Here is a 25,133-nt window from a genome sequence, read left to right on the forward strand (position 1 = left end):
GTGGATGTGGTTTTGTGTTTTTTATCTTTTCTTTTTCTATCTTTCTTCTTTGGCTGCATTGAACATGGAGCATTGGTTGGTACTGGGTTACGGCACAAAGTGAGAAAAGAAAACATCAGACGTTGGTTGGGTTGGGGTCGACAAAGATAAGACGGTAAAGAAGGAAGAAGGTCAGGGAAAGGGGGGGTTTCGGAAGGGGGATCGGGATAGACATGATGTTTGGACAAGTGTTTACACAGCATTGGTTCTTGGGACGAAGGAATTCTGGATACTTGCTTGCTTGGAGGGGAAAAACAAACACCGAATAGAAAACTCGACTACGAATTCGACTTGGTTTGGCTTATCACTTGTCATGTTCCCCTTTTAATAGTTCTTTATGTGATGTGTCGATGCCATCTTTCTTAGTTCATCCCTCATTACCTTTGTTCATGTAACTTAACATGACAGTATGGGGTATGGCAACTTGCCATGTCTTGTCTATGCAAGACATTATTGATAGTGTACCTCAGATCCCCGGTCTCGCCCCAACTTGGGGACATGAATGTCAATCAGCTTCCATAGCATGACTGATTCTAGGGTTCATCACCGGCGCGACTTGGTTGTAGCGACGACTTGTATCTTTCCAAACAGTACCAATCAGTAAACTACTGTGTGCCTCAGGTCCCTAGTCTTATCCCATATTCGGGACATGAATGTCAACTCTGCCGTAGAATTGATTCTTCAGGTCTCATCATCGGCGCGACTTGGTTGTTACGACTTGTATATCCTCAAACAGCTTCGGCAAGCTATTGAGTACCTCAGGTCCCCTGGTCAAACTCCACGGGACAATAAATGCCAACCCGTTGTAAAGTTGATTCTCTGGATCTCATCATTGGCGCGGCTTTGAACTTGTTACGATTCTTTGGTTCATCCAATAGCTGAAGGAAGAGGCTATTGTTGGTTGTTTTTTGTGTACCTCAGGTCCCCAAACACCCACGCATTTTGGAGACATGAAATGTCAGCCTGCTGCAGAGCTGATGATCTGGGTTCTCATCATAGGTGCCATGTCGTTACGACTTTTGTTTGTCTGATCCGACTGAAAAAAGGGGGCGTTGTTGTTGTTTCTGAATATCAAGTTACCTCAGAACCCCCAATGCAGCAGCAACTTAAAAGACATTTGGTTTTGTCAAAAGAGGGAATTTTGATGTCGGGTTCATCATTGGCATCGAGATAGGCCGCTGGTCAGGCTGGCGTTGTTTTTCCGATATTTCACAAAGGTTGACTCTCTCCATGTGTGGAATGGGACGTCTTAAATACCTGACTGAGAGATAAGGTTTTGTTGAGAGTTTACATAGACTTTGTATAAGGGCAGTCTAATATTTGTTGACATTGGTCAAAAGGTTTGTGAGTCACTAGGTACATCTTGGAAGGCACAATAACACAAGTGAGGAACGTCATGGTTGGTTAAACTTTTTTTTTAAGTCTTTTTTTGTTTCTTCTTTTTAGTTATATACAGATGTGAACAAGCATCGCTCAAAGCTAACAGCCATCAAGGCAATTGTTGTACAAGGTAGCTGTCGATGCTGGTCTGTCTAGAAGGTCATAAATCCATCACTCATAAGAACCGGAACCTCGATCCGGTTGATTCCAATGTCGCACCCCGAGGATGCCTTCTGCCACGCTGTTGGCTTGTCTCAACCAACTCTAAATGGGCGCAGCAAAGTAAAATATGAACAGTAAAGGAAAAGGAAAAGAAACACACCCCGATGCCTTGTTTATCTTTTTTTGAGAAACCCCCAATGCCCCAAAACTGCTTTTATGCAGACCCGCGCTTACGCCTTGGATAGCTTAGCTTGAATGTTAGATGGAAACATGACCAGACAAATAAGAAAAAAAAGCAAGGAGGTCCATGGGACCGAGTGGCCAGCCAGGCATGCGGGAACAAAAGAGGCCCAACAATGCAACGCCTGAAACGAAAGACTCGAAGTCTAACAAAAGGAAACCCATCCATGGGTCGACATTCCCAACTAGGGGATGGGGTGTAGAGGTCGGTATGTAGGTAGGATAGGAAAGGGAGGACAGTGCGAGCCAGGAACGTCCTGCTGCTCGCATGTGGGACAGGAAAAGGATCTTCAGGGCATCAAGCCCATATGTAGGTAGGTAGGTATGCAATGCGCTGCAGCAATGCAATGTGACTGAGACGGAGACGGAGACGAGACGGAGGCGGGCATGGAGCCGCACGCAGCACGGCGGCGTAGCAAAGCTTGAAACAAAGCAAAACATGACGCCAGAATCATACCAGCTTTGCCCGGGAATTCGCGAGATGCGTTGTGTTGCTTGCTTAGATTCGATCATTGTTTCCCTTGACGTATGTCCGAGGGAACAAGGCATACTGTCCGACAGGCGGAACCGCTGCGCTGAGGCTCGTCGTTCTCGCTCGTGGGCGTCGACCCTTGGTGACCTCGGCCGACTTCATCGGGGGCACCTCGTCTCGGACAATTGACTCGCTTGCGTGGCTCTTGTGAAGAGATCGCTTGCCAACAGGCACTGACGGGAAAGGTGTCAGCTCCGGCACCGTATCTTTCTCTCTGAAGGCGGGAGGAGTCGTCTCCTCTTCGTCGCTGTCATTCTGTGGGTCAACGAGGTGGGACTCGGGGATGCTATCGTTTGCCTCAGCCCACTTGCTAAGCGATGTGCTGCTTGTGAGGCGCGTCAGGTTGGTCCATGTCGAGTTGGTTGAGACATGGCGCTCTCCCGTCGAGTCCGAGATGGTTGTTGAGCTGGTCGCTGTCGTCGAGACGCTGGCGCGCTGATGCGACAGGGTCAGCGAGGCGTGGCTGGCTGCGTTGCTGGCATCCTCGTAGGGGAGTCCAGAGCCAACCATGCCGTGGACAATCTCGTCTTCACCCGTGTAGCTGTGCTTCTCAGCCTCTGAGAGGAGCATCTGCTGATGGTAGTCGCCAGGAATGAGGAGAGACGGTGAAAGGGTGAAGCCATGAGACTCCTTGAAGCTGGACGCGCGAGAGTCGGAGCGGCTGTGGCTATGGCTCAAGTTGGGAGGTCGAGTCGCCTTCTCCCCGCGTGGGAAGGAAAAGTTGTTCGTCACCGCAGCCGAGCTGGGGGTGAGAGCCTCGTGGCCGACGGGAGGCGAGGCTTGACTGGCTGGGCTTAGAGCCGGTATATCAAAACGGGATGCGGAAAGCATACCGGGAGACGACTCGGCCGTGCCGATGGTCGGTACCTCCCTCAACTCATCATCTGCCATGGCCACTTGCACCGGCGGCGTCATGTCTTGTTCAACATCCATAGAGGGTCGCTCCCACTCATAGTCAAAGTTGGCATCGGCCTCGTGTTCGTAGCAGTAGTCGATATCGTCCTCCCAGCTCTCCCTGATCGATGGCACGTCGGCTCCACTGCCGTCGTGATGACTACTCTTGCGGTTCTCCAGAGGTCCCAGTGTGTCTGAAGCTCCGCTCATGGGCCTTTGGAATCCTCGGAGAACAGGTACCGACTGGCTGGCCCTCAAAGAAGACCTGGTGCTGGTGACGCTGACTCGGGAGCGCCCAGTGTGGACAAAGTGCTCCTCCTCCTCTGGCACGTCAGGCAGTGGCGACTCATAGGAGGCAACGCCAGGGGCTCCCAATGGCCAAGCTGCGTCGTCGGGCGTGGTGATAGCATGCGAAAACCGATGCTCATCTACCACCAGCTCCTCCGATTCCTGAGCAGCCCCATAGCCGTGAGAGGTTGCTGGAGGTTGATCCAGGGCCTCATCGGGGCTAAAGGGTCGGGGTCGTCGGAAGCCACCGCTGGTCTGGGGGCGATCTGCGGACTCGCCATCTCGCTGGGTCGATTGGCGGCTTGACACTCGCGGAGGAGGTATAGGGCCCAGGGTCGGAGAGTGTAGCGGCTCCATGGGGGGTGATCTCGGGGGTCGCACCGGCCGGGGAGGAGGGCTGGTCCGGAGCTGCTCCTGTGACCGGGCGTGCTTGAGCAACCGCCGAGCTCCCGTTTGGAACCTGGGCGATGGGTTCTGATGCTCACCCAGATGTTCTGAAGAGAAGTTTCGAAAGTGGAGATCCTGGCTTGTCGGGTCTGCAGTGCGCATGGCCGACATCTCAGACATCAATTCCATGCGGCTGCCCCGCTGGAGGCTGACGATCTGATCCCGTGGTGTGTGGGTAACATGCTGAAAGTTGAAAGGTCCAGATATGTGCAGTTTCTTCTGCAGTGCCGATTCGTCTCGAGATGTTTTCCGGCGGGCGAAAATGGTTGGAATAAAAGAGTCCTTGAAGGTCGCCAGGGAATTCTCACTGCCAGTTTCCGCAGAGTATAGCGAGCTTCCTGATGAGCTGTGTGCACTGCTTTCGCGCTTCGACCGACCCGACTTGCTCGACTTGGCACGGCGATGGAAAATATTCTTGCCCAATACCTGGACGCTGTCGGGTCGGTCTCGAGAAGGGCTGCCACTGGTTGTAGATCGCTGCGAGGATCGGCGTGTAATACTCATGCTGTCGAATTCAGAGGCCAGAAGTGACGAGGAGCCCGAAGACACGGTTCGGTGGCCCCGGTGGAGGTGAGACGCATGTTTCATTTGCTTGCTTAATTGACGAATTCTCTCTGGGGAGGGAGGACCCTCGATGGCTGGCCCCATTAATTCATTCAGGTCGACGGGTGGCTGTTGGTTGGGAGCCACATCTCGGAAACTATGGTTGCTGCCGTCCATGTTGCTGTCGGCGTCCGCGTGCGTGCTTGACCTGGCGGAAGCGTTCTGTGGTACATCGCGTTCGGAACGGTTTGATTGATATTCTGAGTAGTATGGCATCGTCGAAGCCCACATGTCGATTGAGGGCCTCGAGGGGGCAGATGGCGGCGAGGTTGAGGCTTACCCTCCAAGTAAACAAATAACTGGTCCCACGGTTGTCGAGGTTGTGTCAGCTCCAAATAAGAGCAAATTGATCCAGGCAAGACCCAGTAAAGACACCAGGTAAGACAAGGAGGCAAAGACCACGATAGGATTCAATCCTGTGGCAAAAGGAGGGGCAGGAAAAGGAATTGGGGGACAGCAATGATGAGGGTGCTATGTATCATATAGGATAGCCTAGGAGCAAGAGATTGATGCAATCTTGGGGCAAGGCAACTTTGTACCCTCCAAGATTAGACAAGCCCTGCGAGCTGGGGCTAGAGAAGACAGGGAAGACTAGGGTGGTCGTAAGGGGGGGAGGACCCTCGACAGGGCTCCGGTTGGGTTGGCCTGGCCCGTCTCGACGGACACAAGCCCCGGGAATCTGGGGGGGTTGCAGCAGGGCCTGGTCAAGGGGAGGGATGGATCGATCAGACGGACTGGGCGTCGTACTGTGCGAGCGCTTCCGCAGTCTCATGCGATGCTGGACCTGTTGTAAGGCGACCCAAGGTCCGTGGTGGTGCGACTCGACGCCCTGTCCAGGGACCAAGTGGGCGAGGCTTGTTTGATAGTGACCGTCCTAGCAGCAAACAAACAAGACAGGATGAGAAGAGGATGAAGAGGAGGTGGAAAGCCCTCCACGAAACCCCCAAGACCAAAAGAGGGGGAGGAGAAAAAGTAACCAGAAAACTCTTCACGGCCGAAGAAGCAACGACGAGAAAGTGGATGTTTGATGGCTGGGCCGCCAGACCTGCGCCGATCGGCTGGCAACGCTGGTGTGGTTTCTCAACGGTTCGGAAAAAAAGGATCGAGAGCTCAAGACACGTTCAGCATATTAGGACGCTGCAATATAGGGTCAGGATGGGGACGATGACAGCAAGACACACACACAACATCTGTCCAGGCAATGGTGAGCTCTCGAGTAGTGGGCCACGATGCAATGACCTCCCTCGCTCCCCATCTTAGAACGTCGCTGCAAGCCCAAGCCAGGACGATTCAGGTCAAGACACAAACCCGCCAAACAGCGGACACTGGGAGGATCGTCATGTGGGTTGTGTTTCGTCGTTGCGCGTCGACAGTCTAGTCAGGTCCTGCGCTGTGCAGTCGAGTAAAGGCCTCCTTGGTGATACAGGCCGCGTCAAGCCTCGATCCAGGGCCTCAGTGCGTGCTTCCCAGCACCAAGGGCCTGTTCCCTGTTTAGGTCTGGTCTTAGTCAGTCGTCTGGCTGGGAACCGGCTCCGTTGAGCAATGCAGGAACGAAGCCGTAGCAACTCCACCCGGCAAGGGTGACGAGGATAAATCCACAGAGTACGTACACCATTATGCCCGCGCGGGCTTGCTGACGTCGTAGCCTCGTACAGTGCACAGGCTGGACACTATTGGACCTTGCACAAGCCGAGCCAGGATATGAACACTCTGAGAGCTTAGCAACTGGACCCTGCAGGCACGGGCACAAGTAGGACGAAACTGAGGAGTCAATCAGCAGACAGCGTGGGATCTGATGAAGGGTCAAGTCAAGGTTTACCAACCGAGAGACACTGACGCGGGAGCAGCAGAGCCCAGCACCTTGGAAGGAGAGACACAAGGCCGGTTAATGGGACCAGAAGAGAGGGGATCGGTGTATGGACAAGGATGTTCCCAGCCAGCACTCCCCGCCGCTGCATTCCCACCCGTAGAGTCGGAGCCTTTTCCCTCGCGCTGGGCCTTGGGACGCTGCTCGGTTCGTGCTTCCCCCAGCCGTGCCTTGTTCAGTGGTGTCCTCTGGCTAAGGCATGCTGTGCCGCCGCTGTGCCCCCAAAGAGCATTTGGTCCAGAGGAATCCTTATGACAGCTGGTAGTCAGGCACCTTCCTTCTGTTTTCAGAGCTCATTGAGCAGACCAAGCTCAAATGCAACGCACTGGATAACGCGCTAGTCGAGGTCCCTGTTTGCGGGTCTTGGGAAGAAACGCGTTGCAAGCTTTGGAGTCGCTAAACCAGCTGTGGTTCGTTTTAGTGTCGGGGAGGGCGACGATGAGACAAACTGTGACCGAGCCTGAGCAGGGGGGCCACCTTTGCAGATTGCTTCATCTGTTCTCCTGGTTCAAGGGGATGAGTCGATTGCCTAACTGTGTTACCCAAACAATGACGCCTCAACTGTGTTATTTGCCCGTAGCGCCGATTTTGAGGATCATGGCGGTTTTGGATGAGATCCAGCTGAGAGCATGGCTAAAACACGGCTATCGTGGATCAGGCCAGAGACGTGGGATCTACTCGACAAATGGGCTCTTCTAGTACGAATCTGGCGCACCTAGCGCATCTTTGCTACATCGTGGAGCAGACAGCTGATGCGCAAGCTGCATCAAACTGGATGCAGCGCTCAGGCTTCAGTCACTCCCCGGTTGAACTGCTTCTTCGATTCAAATCGATAAGAGGGCGAGAAGCAAGCCATGGCCATGGCGAAGTTACCATGTCTCTCTTCCGTGTGCTAGACTCGGGCCTTTGTCGAAGTTGGCCTCAATGGAGTAAGGTGCTGTCCCGTTGAGAAGAACGATGGAACGTCCAATGTCTCTCCCTTTGCAGGGCGGGCGGCCAAGGGGATGAGAGCTCTCCAGCTAGGATTCTTCAACCCCACGAGAGAAACAAGCCAGAAGGCTAGAGAAACACGACTCTTGGGGCTAGGGGCTTGGCCAGTCTGCTTCTTGTGCAGCGGCCCAGCGCACAGACGGAACGGCAACCGACCTGAGCGTTGTGCTGCGCTCTCGCGCACGACACAAAAGAGAACAACAAAAACAACAACATGTCGCTCAGGCACTCTTGAACGTGACGACCCGCTGCGCTGGGAACGGGGCCAGGTGCTAAAATGTGGGACGACTCGCGACTCGTGGAGGTTGCAAGGTGCGAGCCCCAAACTCAGTACCTATGTTTGCTTAGTACTGGAGTATGTAAGTATAGTAGTAAACAGAAGGATCGACTCGTGGATGAGACGGAGGAAAAGCCGGATGAGCCAAGCTGAGGCATAGGTCCGATGCCGATGACCATCGAAACAGACGCGATGCATCTCTTCTAGGATCCCGCCGTGACCCTGTTGGTTCTACAGTTGCATGCAAGTTACTGTGCCAGTCTGGGAGGGTCAGCGAGAGAAGGAAAACAAGGGCCCTGGAGCCAGTGTGCAAAGCAACTAACTGTACGGATTTCAAGGACCAGGGCTCAAGACTGAGGTCGGCGGTCAGGGGTAAGAAGCCATGTTCAAAGGGAGCTCAAGACATCAAGAACATGTCTGCTGCATGCCTATGAACACATCAGCGGGAGTTTGCAGAGTCCGTGTCTGCTGCGAAAAAAAAGAGCTCCTGCTCATGGGGGATTCTTGTCTCCAGGGCTCCATAGCCCCTGTCCCAATCTCCACCACAGGCTGCACCATTTGTCGGAACTAACACACAGTGGGCGACGGGATGTTTCCCGCGACTGGGCCAGGCCTGCAGGAGCTGCTTCTGGAGGGTTGTGACCTGGGACGCTAGGCCTGGAGTTGGGTCGTTCGGAGGCTGCTGAGCCGGAGACCAGGCGTCGAGACAGACGCCAGAAGCTGTGATGGAACCTTCGATTTGGAACGTCGTTGTGACGCTGTCGAATGCGATGACCCGCGATAGGCGCTCGAAATTGACTTGAGCTGTGCTTAACCTTGATTCGAGAGTGTGGATGCTTGTCGAGAGTTGAAGCTGGAGCAGCTAGGAAAGTAAGTGCGTAGGTCCGTACTGTAGCTACATTCAAAGTCGGCAGGAGCCACAGTTGAGATCAAGCCCGCTCCTTCCTCATTGCCGTGCCTTTGCCTTTTTTTTTTTCTCATCCCCGGTCCACAGGATCGGACCCGGGACTGATAAGAGGTACTTGAGCCAAGCTTGAGAATCCACCTAATTGACCTCCCTGCATGGTACAGTATAACTCATGGGAAGTCTTCATCATCATCCATTCAAATATTCTGGATGATTCCGATGTCAGCACGCACAGCAGACCCATATCACACATCCACAGGACCGCATTCAAGCATCAGCCGTCAGCAACTAACCATTGGCCCTCAACACAATACGAGGATTGATTCTCCATCACCACGCACGCATGTTTATGCGCAGGGTGGAATACATGACGGAGAAGTGGTCTCCGACTCCGTAGACATATTCAACGTGCGAATTGGGGGTTCGACATACGACACACTGTGCCTAGGTTGTTGTACCCCAAAAGGTGTTCAGAACCCGCTGCTCTGGAGCACTCGTTCCTTTAGCTCCCGCCCCATTGGAATGGATGGATTCAAACGGCTACCTGCCGCCGAAGTGACGAGGGACAGCTCGTACAAGGTACAACATAGGTAACTAGTTCAGGCTGGGTTCTCATAGAGTGTCCATCATCTGCATCCTAGTCTTGACCAATTACCGCGTACTTTAGCCGGTGGCTGACGTTTTCATGCGCGGGAAGATATGTCGCAATAAGAACTTTCAGCAAGGGCATTTCCAGTTACTTGCCTAACACGGTAGGTCCCAACATCATATCCATGTGTCCAGGCTGTCAACTTATCTGATGGATGTCCGGGCTGCCTTAGTCTTCGGTGAAGGGCCTGGTAGACAGACTCAAGGTGTGGGAGCAATTTAGACTTGCAACGCAGGGGACGATCAAGAAGGAAGTGATGAGAAGGATAAAGGCAACGAACAGGAAGGTGATGGGACCGCTAACAGGGTCTGTCACCTTTGGAGGGCGGAAGGAGCATCTTCCTAGATGTCTAGTGAACGGGAAGGAACCTTTCCCCTCCTCCTTCAGACAAAGGTCAGCTTCCAATTATCCCAGCGAACTTGAACTTTTCGTCCTCCTACATGCTCATTGCATGCGAGCAACCGACCAACATCTGCTCGGGCCCGGCTTCTCCCTTGCGATACGTGACAACCATGGATGCTTGATCATAAGAACCAATCGGCCTCGTACAGCCGAGATGCGCACCATGCTCGGTCCAACCCCCTGCGTGCCTGCTTGAGCGCGCGCTCTTTGCGGCAATTGTCACCACACAGTCATCGTCCCCCACAGGAACCTTTCCAAAGCTGCGGATCCTTTCCCCTCCAACGGTTGACGACAGGCTCAGGTGCAGCCGCAGGCACAAACACGGGGGGACAGGCTGCGGCTGGCAACTCTACTTAACCGCATATCCGCATCCTCCCCCTCAACACGGGCAACCAATGCGCCCATGTACGACGTTGAAATTCATGCAGCCCCCAGCTCCGGGCTAGAGGACGAGTCGGTGTGACGGTCTCGCTTTGCCTTGCGTTTGAGTCCTCGGACCTTGCAGCTATCCTCCTGCAGAACTATGCTTTGACACTATTCCCAAGAGGTCTGTGCCGTCTTCTTGACAGACAGCAGATGATGGCCAAAGACCTGTCGTCATGTGGGACAATCGAAGGCCTCGAAACAGGAGCAGCCATGGCAGTTCCATCACCAGACCTAGGTACTCCGTACGCCTACCTATCCTTGACCCCAGCCCCTACCGATCTCTCGAGCATCTCGCGTGTACCGCGGGACGATACCCCGTCCCTCACATCACGCCAACAACCTGGCCAGGTCATGATGATCTTTATCGAGACCAGCATTGCCTCGTCGGGTGTTCAGCCTCTCGTGGCTGCACATGCCGTAAGTGCGCTCATGTCAGTCTGCACCGCCCTCGGTCCTCCCCTCCCACCCTTCCATCCCTCCCGCCGCTAACGAGGCCTGTCAGTTCTTCGAGGCTTAGCGCCGGGGAACATGTTCGGCCTTCCGCCCGTGGCGTGTGGCTCGCTTCACCGGCGTTCTTGATCAAAATGTCCAAATACTGCAGGGTAGGCGGGCTTCATGGACTGCCCGGCAAAAGCTGCTTGCGCAAAAGCTTCCGTCATCTCTGTGGCTTCTTGCTGCCCTGTGGATACAGAGTGCTCGTATGAAACAAAGCAGTCTATTTCCAGTCTGGCACAAACCTTCTTTCTCAGCGAATGAATCAGACTCGTATATCACAACTGCCTACGTTACATGGCAGCAGAGCTACCCAACTGCCGGTAAATGAGCAACCGTCACTCCGGTACTGCCCTGCTGGTCATTTCACCGGCTCCGTATTTTGCACAACTAATATGGGAATAATTTCAAGCGAGCAATGGATTGTCATCGACCGTCGAACTCTATTCATCCCGATGCCCAACGGTCAAATTCAGGCACGACCGGGGGATTCCGTCTAGTCCATTATCGCATTTTTAGGTTCGGAGACCAACGAGAACTAGACTGCCAGTTCACAACCAGGGAAGCTGATCGCAACCCAATTGAGTCGCCTCGCGCAACGATTCCCCTGCGACGCCAAATGAACGAGAAAGGGGCCGTTTCCTTTTTTTGTTCCAGGGACCATGTTTGACGTCTGACTTCTGCAGCTGGCCTCTCTCCAACGTACGCTCACTCACAGCTAAGAGCTCAAGAACCTTGGTGCCAAACTTGCAGGCAAACTCTTTTCAAGAGTCGCATTTGCCCAACCATCACGAGTGATGCCGGCTAGACGATGTAGGCCAAACGCATCTACAAGCCAACAGAACACAGCTCGTCCATCGACAGGGTCTCGCAAACCTGGCTGTCCCTAGAGCATGTGACTGCCTTGTGTTTGATACACCAAACATCCTCCTGCAAGTCCCGTCACCCAGGATAGGAAGAGGCCTTCCAAAACGCTGGGCGTCGTAGCACGATGCGACACCAGGCACAAGGCTTGCCAACCCGATGCGACGGAGAATTGCCTAGCCTGGCCAATTACGGCACTTCTTTCTTCCTCCTCGTCGCGATCGACAGAGGAAATGGACGGTTCCGTTTCAGGATTGAACGTTTCCCTTGGCTGTGACCGAGGAAGCGGTATACACGTATATATCCATTATTCAAGATTAAGAAGACCAGGACAGACTGAAGCCGCCCTGGTGATCACTATGAGACTACGCAATCCTTGGGTGCCATCCAGAGGTTTCACGCCAAGAGAACCCGGCCACCATCCTAAAAACAGCAGTTCAAAAGTCCAAAGCATGCCAAACCAGGCAAAAGGCTCCAGGTTCATCTCCCCTGCCCGCTCTAACAATCTACCGAACCCAAACGCCGACGCTAGAAGCCCGGGTAATAAAATGACTCCGGCGCCGGCCAGAAACAAGATATGCATGCTAACGAATGCCGAGTCGCGAGAAGATGAAGATGATAATTAGAAGTAGTTGGTGTTGTTATACGTCGTGGGCCCCTTCTCGTCGATCGCCAGACTGCCCCTCGTGGTTGCGTCGTGGGGCGGTCGTTCCAGTCGGCCCATCTTCTATGTCGCCAGCAAAGTAGCCGTCTTTGCGCTTCTTCCTCCTGACGCCAAAAAAGTCGCCCAGGGTGTCACTGACACTGCGCGACCTCCGGCGCACCTGATCATCGCCGTCTGCGGGTCCCTCAGCCTCGTCTAGGGCACTGGCGAGGTTGTCCTCCGAGCCCGGGACCACCGCGTGCGCCGGCAGGGTACTTGCGCGGGGGTTGCCCGCGTCGTTGCTGTCCCCAGCCGCTTCGCTCTCCTCGTTGAAGAATAGGCCGGCGCGGATAGTGGAGCGTATGCGCCGCATCGAGGACTGGCGCAAGCGGGGGTCGTCCGAGGCGCGCAGGAAGGCGTCCTTCACGACAGCCGTGACCGTCGACGAGAGAGGCGACGGCGAGATAAAGGTCCTGGAGCGACCGTGTGTGCCGCTGCCACCAGGCTTGGTCGGGCTTGCGCCGGGACGCGGAGGAAGCACCCCGTCGGGATCTCTCAACGGGGTTGTTGGATGTGATACAGATGCTGTTAAACCAGCAGTGCCAGACGGCCCCAGGACCGAATCCGTTGAAAATGCCCTTTTGCCTCTTCCCGGGGGCGTGGATGGCCCCCCCACGTCGTTCCAGGGGAAGCCGGAAACTGGAGCCTCCTGACGTGGGGATTGCTGCAAAGCACTTGAATCCATGATCTTAACAGACGGTACGTTGCCATCATGCTGTGGCGTGACAGCTGCTATCAGTGCCCTCTGTGCCTCAGGGTAGCTGAGGGGCGACAGATAACTAGACCGGCGCGATTGCGACTTTGGGGTTGGGAAATCTTGGTTATCATGGAGTGGTGAAGCTGGGTTGGCGTCTTGATTGGCAAGCCCAATCGTCTCCTCCACGCCTTCGGCATCAGATAGAACCTCGTCATCGTCGTTGTGGCTCTGCTCACGACCACTAGTGATGAGAAAGACACCGAAAAAGGTGAGTAGGCAGCCGCCGACAAACTTGGTCGCCTGCTCAGCCGTGGTTCGCTCAAAGTCGCGGTAGAGGACGGCGCTGCCTACGATAACGCACAGAGTGAACATGACAAACTGTATGGGGATGACCTGCGTTGAGTCGAAGCGTTGTAGGGCTTTGTTGACATAACGAATCTGCATGACGGCGGTGGCGAGAAGGATAAAGATGAGTACGTAGGTGACGGGAGTAGTGAATGCGCGCCAGAGGGTAGAAGACAGCATCGACGAGACGCCCTTGGTTGCGAGAGCAGTATATCCGCCTATCTCTCAGTCAGTATTGAAGTTCTGTGCTCACAACAGAACATGATGTCACATACCAAACAGACCGACAAGCCCAAGGTCGATGAGGATGGTTTGCCTCCCATACCTCGGGCTTGCCCACATGAGGACGATGATAAGAAGGATGGTCACGGCCAAGTAAATCTCAAATGGCAACGCCGTGATGGCATCCAATACGTCATGGGGATTCAGCTTGGTCTCCTCTTGCTTCGCACTCAGAACAACAGTGACAACACCGGCGACGGCAATAACAACGCCCCAGAAGTCCCGTTGACGAAATCTCTCATGGAACATGGCGGGAGCGATGATGCAGTTTGATATCAACGCGACGACACCGAGCGGGGAGACGATGGACGCGGGAGCAAAGCCATATGCGAGGAAGTTGCCCATCTCACCAAGTGTGATCAAGACTTGGCCTAGCCACCAGTAGGGTGACTTGAGATATGTCGATGCGGCCTTATCCTGGTTGTTTGATTCACTATCAGTGCTGATGGACTCTTCAGAATGAAATGATCCTGTCAAAGGATCAGTCTCGCGGGCCTCGTCGATGAGATTCTCTTGCTCCGCAGAGATGCCAGAAGCTCCGTGACCGTTCTGATATCCATTGGTATGGCTGTCCCCTCCAATGGCACCGTAAGATGTACCATGATCGCCATTCTGAGCATGCTTCAGGGCCTCTCTTGCTCTTTTGCGGTTCCTACTCCGTTGTCTGTGAAGCTTGATGTGGGCGTATCGCTGGACATTGAGGGCGAGGGCGATGAGGATGTTGCCCACGATGGCGGTGATTATGCCAATGAGCGATGACCATTCCTGCAGGTTATCGCCAACATCGCCGGGGTCGGATGTGTCGTTGGAGGTGGCTCGCGGCCACTGGTCGACCACGAGCGATGGCCATGGCGGCTCGACAATGGCCGGCGGCATCGTCGGGCGCCCGGGGGAGGAGGAGAGGAGATGGAGGAGAAGAGAGCGACGACGCGGTTTGAGGTTGCGGTGGTGGAGAGAAAGAAGGAGGTCAGAGCAAGACGCGGAAGAGTCGGAGAATCGGAGTTCAGGTCGCCGGAGACGGGGGACAAGACAGCCGAGCGTGTGCGGATGACGGGCGTAATTGGCGTCGTTGTGGTGGAATCGGTAGTATCATGGGGGCAGCGAGTGACCTCTAGAGAGCTGCGTCGCACACAACATGGCCAGCCACCAGCAGCCAGCGGAGGAGAAGAGTCTGAGCGCCAGACAGAGAGAGAGATAGAGATAGATAGGCGGGAAAGGACGGCGTCTCAGAGATGAGCAGCCGTCGTGAGCGAGATCAAGATGGAGTTTGCCTTGGAGTCGTAAACGTGGAGGAGTAACGGGCTGTAACAATCCCCGTCCATTCTCCGTTCAGTAATTTTTGGCGGTTGCCACGGGCTTGGCGGGCCCCATCTGGATGCTGTCATTTCGCATTTGCTGCCAGAAACCCGAGGCATGCGAATGGGAAAGCACTCCACCTCGCTCAAGAACCACGCGGTACGTACCGTTATCGTGGCGTCCTCTGTGTGGCGTGAGAGGCTTGAGAAGAGGGTCCAAGCCTTTTCCAAGGGTCCTGACGAGCGCAAGCCACCAGTCGTAGCTGCCCGTTTACTCTCCTCACCCAAGTTGAACCCCCCACCGGACTTTTCCGTTTCCCGGATCTTCCGTCATAATAGCCCCACACTCGAAGGATGAGCTCAGTCTCGGCTCGCGTCGTCATGAGCAGTTCATTTCACTCCCAATTTCTAGAACCATCACGAATCGCTTCGACTTTAGCGCCAACAACAGCGACATTATCGATTTAACCCACGTGCCCTTCTTCGTTATGGGTCGTGAAGACAACGATTCGCAATCCAACCTTTTTGGTCGCCTCGTCAAAAGCGATAGCGAAAGCGACAGCTCTAAACGGTCAGGCTTTGGCTTCAACGGCTCATTCTCAGCATCAGCCTCAACCTCAGGTTCGACTGGAGATTCATCTCACCATCAAGACTCGGCCCCGACGACGAAATACACAATGTTTGGCCCGTTCGAGATTGAGTTTGGATGGCCTAATGAGAGCATGGCCTCTGTAGCTCTCTCCTCTTACTCTCCTCTCGCCCTTCGCGACATGCCACAACCTCGACCTAGTGATGCTCCCTCAAACCTGGATGCTTCCATCTTTACTTTTGAAGACGCCTTTGAAGATTTGCTTGCCGTATCACAGGGTCAACCATTGCCTGATATCACCGCCCGATATGAGCAGCGAAAGCTCCTTCGATCCATGTTTCCGACCGGCGAGCCTGCGTGGTTCTGGATGCGTAGGCTGAGATCTCAGGGTCTCTTGGAGGATACAGGACCTAGTCAATGGATGAAGTCGGCGAACCACAATTGGGAACAATTCCACCGCGAGTTGGACCGAAGGGCTGCCAATGTCTGGCGGGCAGCCATGGGTGAAGAAGAGCGGCAAGATCGCATCGATGATACCCCCCGCCATGAACAAAAGGACGAAGATGAAGGCTTCCACGGTCACAATCCTCTTCTCGAAGACTCCGAGCAACATAGACAACGCCGACGTGAGCCCGATAATTTTGATGAATTCTTCAACTCGGTTCAGTCATCCTTCTCCGACGCCCAATCCACATGGGATTCGTTTGTCAAGTCTATAACCGAGGGCCATCCTTCTTCCTTCGACAGGAAACCCCTGTCCGATAAGCCGGCAGATGATAAGAAGCGTGTGGTGACCAAGGATGAATACGTTGATCGGTTTGGCTACCTCCACAGCAAGACCACGGTCAAGACCCTGGACGAGGAAGGAAACGAGATTGGAAGTGAAACCCACTATACCGTCCGGCCCGCCGAGAAGGATGAGAAGAATGCAGAGTCTATTGAGCAGGCCAAGGATGGCGAAAAATCTGGGATCAAGGCTGAGGGTCGTGTTGAGACCAAGACGGGATGGTTTTGGAAATAAGAGTCGAGGAGAGTTTCTAGGTCTTTTCTGAAATCTCGACTCAACGATGTATGATTTGAATGACATGGGAAAATGTATTTGTATGGCTGGAAAAGGGAACCGAAGCCTTTCACATTCTTAAACAGTTTTGGATAGTCTCTAATCAGAGTCACTTATTAACATCTCACTTACACACGTTTGAGTAAACACTACCCTGGTACAACGCCAAAATCAACATTTTAGGTATCAAATGCCAGCACTTATTTCTTGCCTCGGATCTGGGCCTTCTTCTTCCGCATGAGCCTCTTCCGCGCAATCAACTTTTGCTTCATATCCTCCTTGCCATTAGGCTTGCCGGTGTCCTCCTCCGCCGCATCGGCCTCGGCAGGCTTGCCGCCCTTTCGTCCACGTGGCTTGCCCTTGTCCTTGGAGAATCGTGAATTCTCTTTAGGCGCAAACTCGGTCTTAGGCTTGGATTGGTCTGGTTGCATCTGCCTAGACTTCTCCTCGTTGGCTCGTCGTCGCTGCACGACCTGAGCGTTCTCAATGGCGAATTCCACGACGAGCCTCTGCTTCTTGCCGGCATCGTTCTCAAGCTGGAGACCGTTAAGGTATCGGAGTCCCATCAGCGCCCAATGGTGCGAGTGGTATTCGATGAAGCCGTAACCGCGGCTCTTGCCACCCTCCTTCTCTTGTAGCTTCTGTCCCTGAGCGCTCTCAAAGACAATCTTTGCCTGACGGACGATACCCTTGCCCTTGGCCTTGCGCTGCTGCTCCTTCTCCTTGGCATCCTTGCCGTCACGGGCATTCTCCTCCTTGGACAGGGGCTGTCGGCGACCGGCCTTGACGTCCTTGGCGAACTCGACGACGGCCTTTCGCGCAAGCTCCTTGAGCTCCTTGGAGCCAATGTTGCGTGGAATGTTGCGCAGGGCCAGACGTGTCAGACTGATGTGTAGACTAGGGTTGCCCTGGACAAGCTTTTTACGCTGGGCGGCGCTGGCCTGACGCATCCGGATCTCGGGTTCTGTGAGGAGGTTGAAGATGGACGAGTTCCTGTCGATGTTGCCCTCGGTGAGGAGGAAGAGTCGGCGCTTGTCCTTCTGGTTACGCTTGGCGAGAGCACTGTCGGCGAGGGTGCTAGCCTCCTCCTTGTTGACGGCCTGCGCGACCTGGAGAAGACGGCCGTCGAGGGTGTACTTGCCATCAGGATCGGCGCTCTCGTCCTGGAGGATCGAGTTCTTGTTCGCCGTGACGGCTTGAGTAGGACGGGGGGCCCCCTTGATGCAGTTCTTTGCGTCCTCGACATCAAAGAAGCACACAAAGCCAGTTCCGGCGGGCTTCTCGGTGACCTTGTCCATGACGACACGAGCATACCGGACCTTGCCAAAGTGACCGAAGAAACCCTTGAGTTGCTCGTCGGTGGTTGTGAATGGTAGGTTGCGGATAAAGAGGGTCGAGGTGTTGTCCGTTGTTCTCTTGGGGGCCTTCTCGATATCGTCTTCCTCCAAATCGTCCTCCTCATCCTCGTCTTCGTCTTCTTCCGAATCTTCCTCCTCGAGATTCTCCATATGGTTCTTGAAGAAGTTTTCCAAGTCGGCGTTCAATTGATCATCTCGGTTTTCGGTCTTGGCACCTCCATCATCGTCCTCATCAGCGCTCTCAGCTTCGTCATCCTCTTCATCCTTCTCCTCCTCGTCCTCCTTGTCGTCACTCTCCTCCTCTGCTGGTTGTTGTTTCGCCCAGGTTTCCTTGTCAACAGCCCAATCGACAGCAAGGGTTCTTCCGTCAATTTCCTTGCCATTGATAGCCTCTAGAGCCTTTTCGGCATTCTTCTTTCCCCTGATGGTGATGAATCCGAAACCCTTGAGCTTGCCCTGGGATTGTGGAAGATCGGCAAACTTGATCTTGCCGAAACTTCGGAAGAGGTTGCTAAGCTGTTCCGAAGTCTTGATGCTCCAGGGCAGGTTGCGAATAATCAGCTTAGGGGGCTTCTGGAGCTCCTCCTTGCGGGCCTTGTTTGCAGAAACCTCGCCGGTTGCCGAATTTCGGTGTCGCGGCTCAGCAATCTCGATTCGGAGTCTTCGACCGTCCCACTCCTGGTTGTGGAGTGCCTTCTTGGCCTCGGTAGCATCGTCGGCGTCGGCGAAAGTAACGAAACCGTAGCCTCGAGACTCCTTCGTCTTTTGGTCGACAACCACAGTGGCATGCTTGACCGGGTAATGTTGGGAGAAGAAGTCGGTCAAGGTCTCGTTGGTGGCACTGGGAGGCAGCGAGCGAACAAAGAGCGAGCGTCGCTCCTCGACTCGCGCTCTCTTGGTTGACTGCACGGCGCCATTGTCGCGGTCTTCGAAAGAAGCAGGATCGAGATCATCAGCTTCGGCGTGGGGACGCTTCCGATCGTTCTTCGATTTGCCCATTTTGCTGCCCGATATACAAAAAGACAAAGAAGGAGATCGAGATGTGACGCTTTACAACAACAGGATCGCAAGCGCTACCTAAGAAAAAATAATGGTAGTTGACGATAAGGAATATTTTTTTGACATCCTGCTCTTATCGCACGTGATGGCGGGGAAGTGCCTGACGCTAAACCACATCTGGAAGACTGTTTACGCGCGGAGTGGTTCAACAACACACCGCGACAAGGGGAAACCAATACACAACTTCTAACAATTATATACAGTCTTTTCACGTTACTGCTACATATTAATGGGCTAACAGTCATTAACATCATGCCCGCACGAACTTCAGCCCGGTCGACGCGAACGTCGGCTGCGAGATCCTCGGTCGCATCTTCAGCGCCTGAGGTTGTCGATACTCCAGACAACGCTCTTCGAACCAAGATATGCGCAGTCTTTCGCGATGCGCAGCGAACCACAGCAACCCACCGCAAGCTGGTTGTGAATCTGCGAAAGATTCAAGAGCCATGCTGCTACGAACCCGAAAACCCGAATGCATCACAATTTAACGACTTCGACGAGGATGCCTTCAATCGCGAGTTCATTAGATGTGTCACCAAGATTATGCCCATCAAGAAGTCCGAGAGCGTTGGAGAACGGTCGATCCGATTTATCGGCCTCTTTCTGCGCCATGCAAGCGAGAAGGATAACGAACTTATGGGGGATGTTGAGGATGAGGCGAGCGTAATGCCCGAGACTCCGAGCACACGGCTTATCTCTCAGCTCCTGGAAGCCATCCTTCCGCTGATGACAGCCAAGGACAAGGTTGTTCGATACCGATCGACTCAGCTCGTGTCGCACATCATCAACTCGCTCGATGCCATCGACGATGACCTCTTCCAAAAGCTGCGTCATGGGCTGCTCAAGAGGATTCGCGACAAGGAGGCCATGGTCCGCTCTCAAGCGGTGTTGGGTCTTGGTCGACTTGCAGGGAATCAGCTTGAGGGTTGCACCAACTCTGATGATAGCGAGGATGGTGATACAGGCCTGCTTGAGAAGCTACTCGAGGTTCTTCAGAATGATCCAAATGCCGATGTGCGAAGATCTCTCCTCGTCAACCTCCCTATTCTGCCTGAGACTCTGTCCTTGCTTCTTGAGCGAGCACGAGACCAAGATGCAGCAACTCGAAGGGCTGTTTATTCCCGACTCTTGCCCGCACTAGGCGATTTCCGACATCTTTCAGTTAAGATGCGAGAGAAGCTCCTCCGATGGGGTGTCCGAGATAGAGATGAAAATGTCCGAAAAGCTGCGGGCAGACTCTTCCGCGAGCGATGGATCGAGGATTGCGCAGGAGTGCAACCCCGTGAGGATGGTGCCCCTGCAGAGCCATCACCTCCGAGCTTTGAAGGTCTTCAGGAGCTCCTGGAGCGAATTGACGTTGTCAACACGGGCGTTGAGAATGGAGTTGCTCTAGAGGCCATGAAGGGCTTCTGGGAGGGCCGGCCAGATTATCGTGAGTCGGTTGAGTTTGACGACAGCTTCTGGGAGACTCTTTCTGCCGAGTCTGTTTTCATGGCGAGGAGCTACAACGAATTCTGCCGTAACGAAGGTGATGGCAAGTACTTGGCCCTCCTGGAGGAGAAGCTTCCCGAGGTGACAAAGCTTGCCTTCTACTTGGAGCGATATCTGCACGTCCTTGTTGAAGCCGTTAAGAGGGTGGCTGAGGGCGATGAGGATGAGGATGAGGAAGAAGAAGACACGGTGGAACAGGAGTTCATCGTTGAGCAGCTGCTCCAAATCGCTCTGACTCTTGATTACTCTGACGAAGTTGGTCGACGGAAGATGTTTACCCTTCTTCGACAAGCCATTTCAATTCCTGAGTTGCCAGACGAAGTCACCAAGCTCGCTGTGGAGGCACTGGAAGGGATCTGCGCCCCTGATGCTGCCGGAGAGCGAGAGTTTATCAGTATCGTCCTCGAGTCTGTGGCGGACGTTCACGACACCATCGTCGATGAGCCGCCAGCTGAGGAGCCCGAGGACAGCTTCCACTCGGCCAGGTCCGAGGTCAGCAGCCGCCCAAGCACGCCAACTAATAAGAGTAGCAGGCGAGGCCACACTCCTGAGATGAGCGAGGAGGAAGCGCACGACAAGGCGGTCAAGGAGATCATTGTCAACATGAAGTGTCTTCACATTGTCCAATGCATGCTCACGCATGTGTCCATCAACCTTCAGGACAACACAGACCTAGTGTCGATGCTGAACAACCTGGTTGTCCCAGCCGTCCGCAGCCACGAAGCACCTGTTCGAGAGAGAGGCTTGGTCTGTCTCGGTCTCTGCGCTCTTCTCGACCGCTCGGTTGCGGAGGAGAACTTGACTCTGTTTATGCACTTCTTCAGCAAGGGCCACACTGCTCTTCAGATTACGGCGCTGCACATCTTGACTGATATCCTTAATGTCCACGGCGCAGATCTGCTATCGTCTACCCCCAGTCTGCTCAAGGTCTACATCAAGGCTGTCAAGGGCGGGGCCAAGTCTCCAGAAGTCCAAGCAGCTGCCACTGTTGCTGTCTCGAAGCTTCTGCTGGGACGTGTTGTCAGCGATGAGGAGGCTTGCCAGGATCTGCTCAAGTCTCTGGTGGTTGCTTACTTTGACCCCTCGTCAGCATCAAATCAGACAGTTCGACAGGCCCTGAACTACTTCCTCCCCGTGTTTTGCTTCTCACGGGCTGAGAACCAGGATCTCATGCGGAGTATTGCACTCGATGCCATCCATGCCCTTTTCAATGTCCGCGAAGGCTTGGAAGATGATGATGTGGATGTCGAGGAGGACATGGTCAGCATGACCACCATCGGAGCTTGTTTGGTGGACTGGACGGATCCCAGAAAGTGTTACAGCCCCACAGACTTGTTGGATACCGAGAAGAAGGTTGTGAATGGCGATGTGCATCTGGAGTTTGCCATGGATATTCTGGAGAAGTTGCAAGGCAATATTGCCAGTAAGTTGAGAAGCTGCAAGACATTAACGAATAGTACTAACTCCTTAATAGAAGAAGAGAAGAAGCTCCTCGCTACGCTCCTTGGAAAGCTTCATGTGTCCCCTGGTTCGACCGAGGAGAAGCTGCGCGAGGCATACACCGAGGTCAGCGTCGCTGTCGAGGATGGTTTGCTGTCTGATGCCACCAGCCGCAACGCCCTCTACAAGATCCACGTCAGCTTGGGCAAGATTGTCAACGCCCTTGAGGATCAGCAGCAACAGCCTGCTTATAGGCGCTCTAGCCGTAGCACATCAGTGACACTGGACCGACAAACACCCGAGGAGGAGAAGTCGGTAGTTTCGGAGCCACGTATCAAGGAGGAGGACGAGGAGAGCGATGATACCATTGTGCCCAAGGAGGAGAGGGAGTCATTAGTGGAAGAGCTCTTGTCAGACGGCGACGTCGATATGACGGACGTCTGAGACTCAAGATGTAACGAAGTAATGACTGGACCTTTGGATGATTTGGCATTGTCACGAGTGGGTTACGGGACGGTTTGAATGGGTAGAGCACTGAGTTTTGGCGATGAGGGTTGATACATCTATTTATGCGTGTTTTGATTGCACTGATTGTCAACAATGTGACGATGTTCTCATGACATGTATAGATTGAGTCTTGGATTACCACCAAGATGTGAGTGTATATCCTACTGTCTATCCGCGCGAGCCGTGCCAAAACAATTGGCCTCCAAAGGCAATGTTGATCAAAAGGTGCTGTCCAAGACTCCAAGCCATGCAGTAAAGGTACTTGGGCGAGAACACAGTCCAGATGAAGAGATGTGTTCTAAGCGCCGTGCAAGCCACCATGACAAACGCGGCGCTGACGGCAACGAAGAGGGTCTGAAGGGAGATGTACTGCACAAAGGCATCACGACGACCCTCGTGGTACTTGCGAAGCAGCAAGAGGTTCGCGGCCGAGGACCAAAACAGGGGGCCGGCCCAGTTGCTGACGAAGGTGAGGACGCCAACGGCGACGACGTTGAAACCGCTGATGCCGTTGTAGGCGCTCGAGAGGTCGACAGATGAGATGGCGTTGGAGCCGCCAAAGGCGAAGAAGGTGGCGTATTGGAGGAGGATGGTTGTCGTGGCGATCTCGGGGACCGACATGTCGACGGCCTGGAGGGAGTGGAAGATGATGTCGGAGAGGAGGAATAGGGGGATGTTTGTGGCGCGAGACTGGGTCATGCCTAGGAGGGTGAGGAGATGGTGGAATAGATGAGCTGGATATATTGTTAGAGTGTCATGGATGAGGTCGGGGATAGAAATGGGGTGTTACCTGATTGCAGCTGACCATTACGACCACCAGTGAAGGAGCGATATGTTCCATACGCCGAAAAGATAGCTAGGATGATGAAAACAGTTCTCGCCCTCCAGAGCAGAGACTGCCCCTGAAACAGATCATTAAGGCCCTTTGCGAACCCAACAACAAGCTCTGGCGCGTCCTCGCTGGTAAAGTCAAGCTTGAAGCTAAAGGCGCTCATCAGAAGGACCGAGGTGAGGGCGGTGCTGGTCATGGATGGTAGGCTCTTGAGACGGGCGAGCATGCGGAACGAGAGGATCATGTACGAGAAGATGAGGAGAGACCAGAGGAGCTGAGGGTGTGTGACGATGAAGCTCTTGACGATGTCAGGACTTCCAGCGAACTTTTGGCCTGTTTGGTTCCAGGCTCTGGTTATTCGAAGGGCGGCGAGGGAGATGAATAGCCAGCCAATGTCTTGCAAGCTGTTGAGTCTATTACTCAGTTAGCATGATAGGGGTGTGTCCGATGTTACACAAACATACCTTCGAATGTGTCGAACCCCCAGAAGAAGCAGCCAGATGGAGCTAGTCCAGTACCAGAAATGTTGTTCCTCCTCGACGTAGCTGCTCGCAAACATCATGGCTCCATACGACAGCGTGAGAAGAGCGTAAGGGAGCAGAGGTCCTTGTCGATGTGCTCCAAGCTTAAAGACCACCAAGCCGCTTGCAATAGCAGAAACCGCAGCGATTGCTTGACCAATGTACAGCTTGGGCATCTCGTAGTTGGAGGCCATGCTGCTCATCAACTCCTGAGCACGACGAAGCCATTCTGACATGGCGTCGAGCCACTCCTGGTCCACCTTATTGCCGGCAGCGAGAACATGAGCCTCCTTGTTGATCTTGCGCCATTGACAAGCAAGTTCATTGATCTCAGTCTTTTCCAAAGCACATGGGTCAGAACTGCTCTCTGAATCAAAGAGCTCAGCCCCAAAGGCAGCAGTGACAATGTTGAGGATCTGTCGAGCATTGCGAACCAGGATCTGGATCTTGTCACTCGTCTTGGGCCAGAAAGGAAGAAAGTCAGGGATAAAGGCCCCGAGGTTGTTCTTGGACACGGGAAAGCCCAGGAGAGCGGCAATGGTTGGCGCTATGTCGGATTGCTCGACCATAGAGTAGTAGTTAAACTCATCCTTGGGCTGAGCCGGTGCGGAGAGCTTGGAGGAGATGGTCTTGAGCTTGGGGGACATGAAGACCAAGGCGGGAGATGTTTCGCCCGGCGAGGAAGCACCGTGGTTTCCAGCGTCGTTCATACCGTGATCGCCGCAGAGCACGAGGAGAGTCGAGTCCAGATGAGGCTTGGACTGCATGGCCTCGAAAAGGGTCTGGACGATACCGTCCATCTCGCGTTGCTTGGGAACCATGTTGGAGCTTTTCGGCGTTAATATAAGAGATTGAATCATTTTGTGAAGAATAATTACCTCCTGGGTCCTGCTTTGTGGCCAATATGATCCAGGCCAAGGTAATGGAGGACCATGAGACCCCAATCATTGTTCTCCAGCTCACCAGCAATGTTCCTAGTGACATTGTTGTCCACCTCAGTAAAGTCCTTGCATGGGAATGTCAGTCATACTGCCATGATTGTTGTGAGTGAGTGACAAACCGCGACAAAGAAGCTAGAGGTTCCATCCTCGCGGTCAAATGTGTTCGGAAATAGCTTCAGCCAGGTGTCATCGCCGTACATAAGGGCCTTGCCCATCTCCCTGGCCTTGATCTGAGCAACCCAGGTGTCCTGAGAAGCAAGAGTCGACGAGGTGTCGGCCTCGTCAAAGTTCAAGATGAGATCAACAAAGGAAGGGATAGAACCAGTGGTCATGGACTTGATCCTGGGCATGGTAACTGTGGGTGATCTGGCATTGGCCGTAAAGGGCATTGCGCTGCCATCTCGAATAAGACTAATAGCGCATAAGTAACAGGATATTTGGCAGAAAGGTTTGGTTATACCTTTGAACATATTGGAAACCCGACACATCCGAGTATACAAAGTCGCTGCATAGAGTCAACCCAGTTCCCATGAGGGATGCTTTTGGGACATATC

General features: G+C 53.9%; 6 protein-coding genes across 6 annotated transcripts; 2 read left to right on the plus strand and 4 right to left on the minus strand.

The window, feature by feature from the left end:
* Positions 1 to 2,320: 2,320 nt before the first annotated feature.
* Positions 2,321 to 4,801, minus strand: NECHADRAFT_44052 (uncharacterized protein; the record flags this gene model as incomplete). Its single annotated transcript, XM_003045234.1, has 1 exon — positions 2,321 to 4,801. The coding sequence occupies one exon, from the start codon at positions 4,799 to 4,801 to the stop codon at positions 2,321 to 2,323; it is 2,481 nt and encodes an 826-aa protein (XP_003045280.1).
* A 6,907-nt stretch (positions 4,802 to 11,708) lies between these two features.
* On the minus strand, positions 11,709 to 14,362 carry NECHADRAFT_104817 (uncharacterized protein; the record flags this gene model as incomplete). Its single annotated transcript, XM_003045235.1, has 3 exons — positions 11,709 to 12,227; positions 12,265 to 13,422; positions 13,480 to 14,362. The coding sequence occupies 3 exons, from the start codon at positions 14,360 to 14,362 to the stop codon at positions 12,187 to 12,189; spliced, it is 2,082 nt and encodes a 693-aa protein (XP_003045281.1). The 3' UTR covers positions 11,709 to 12,186.
* A 1,096-nt stretch (positions 14,363 to 15,458) lies between these two features.
* NECHADRAFT_81887 (uncharacterized protein) lies at positions 15,459 to 16,391 on the plus strand (the record flags this gene model as incomplete). Its single annotated transcript, XM_003044835.1, has 1 exon — positions 15,459 to 16,391. One exon carries the CDS (start codon positions 15,459 to 15,461, stop codon positions 16,389 to 16,391), a length of 933 nt encoding a protein of 310 aa, XP_003044881.1.
* Positions 16,392 to 16,630: 239 nt separating this feature from the next.
* On the minus strand, positions 16,631 to 18,787 carry NECHADRAFT_43518 (uncharacterized protein; the record flags this gene model as incomplete). The annotated part of the gene is made up of 1 exon (XM_003045236.1): positions 16,631 to 18,787. One exon carries the CDS (start codon positions 18,785 to 18,787, stop codon positions 16,631 to 16,633), a length of 2,157 nt encoding a protein of 718 aa, XP_003045282.1.
* Positions 18,788 to 19,114: 327 nt separating this feature from the next.
* CPG2101 (uncharacterized protein) lies at positions 19,115 to 22,027 on the plus strand (the record flags this gene model as incomplete). The annotated part of the gene is made up of 2 exons (XM_003044836.1): positions 19,115 to 21,761; positions 21,813 to 22,027. Coding segments are annotated over 2 exons (2,862 nt in total), but the record flags the coding sequence as incomplete, so codon positions are not given.
* A 314-nt stretch (positions 22,028 to 22,341) lies between these two features.
* NECHADRAFT_70430 (uncharacterized protein) lies at positions 22,342 to 24,968 on the minus strand (the record flags this gene model as incomplete). Its single annotated transcript, XM_003045237.1, has 5 exons — positions 22,342 to 23,019; positions 23,076 to 23,530; positions 23,582 to 24,466; positions 24,517 to 24,644; positions 24,699 to 24,968. 5 exons carry the CDS (start codon positions 24,966 to 24,968, stop codon positions 22,454 to 22,456), a joined length of 2,304 nt encoding a protein of 767 aa, XP_003045283.1. The 3' UTR covers positions 22,342 to 22,453.
* Between the last annotated feature and the right edge of the window lie 165 nt (positions 24,969 to 25,133).

The sequence above is a fragment of the Fusarium vanettenii genome (genome assembly GCF_000151355.1).
Source record: "Fusarium vanettenii 77-13-4 chromosome 6 genomic scaffold NECHAsca_20_chr6_4_0, whole genome shotgun sequence".
In the NCBI taxonomy this organism is placed as follows: domain Eukaryota; kingdom Fungi; phylum Ascomycota; class Sordariomycetes; order Hypocreales; family Nectriaceae; genus Fusarium; species Fusarium vanettenii.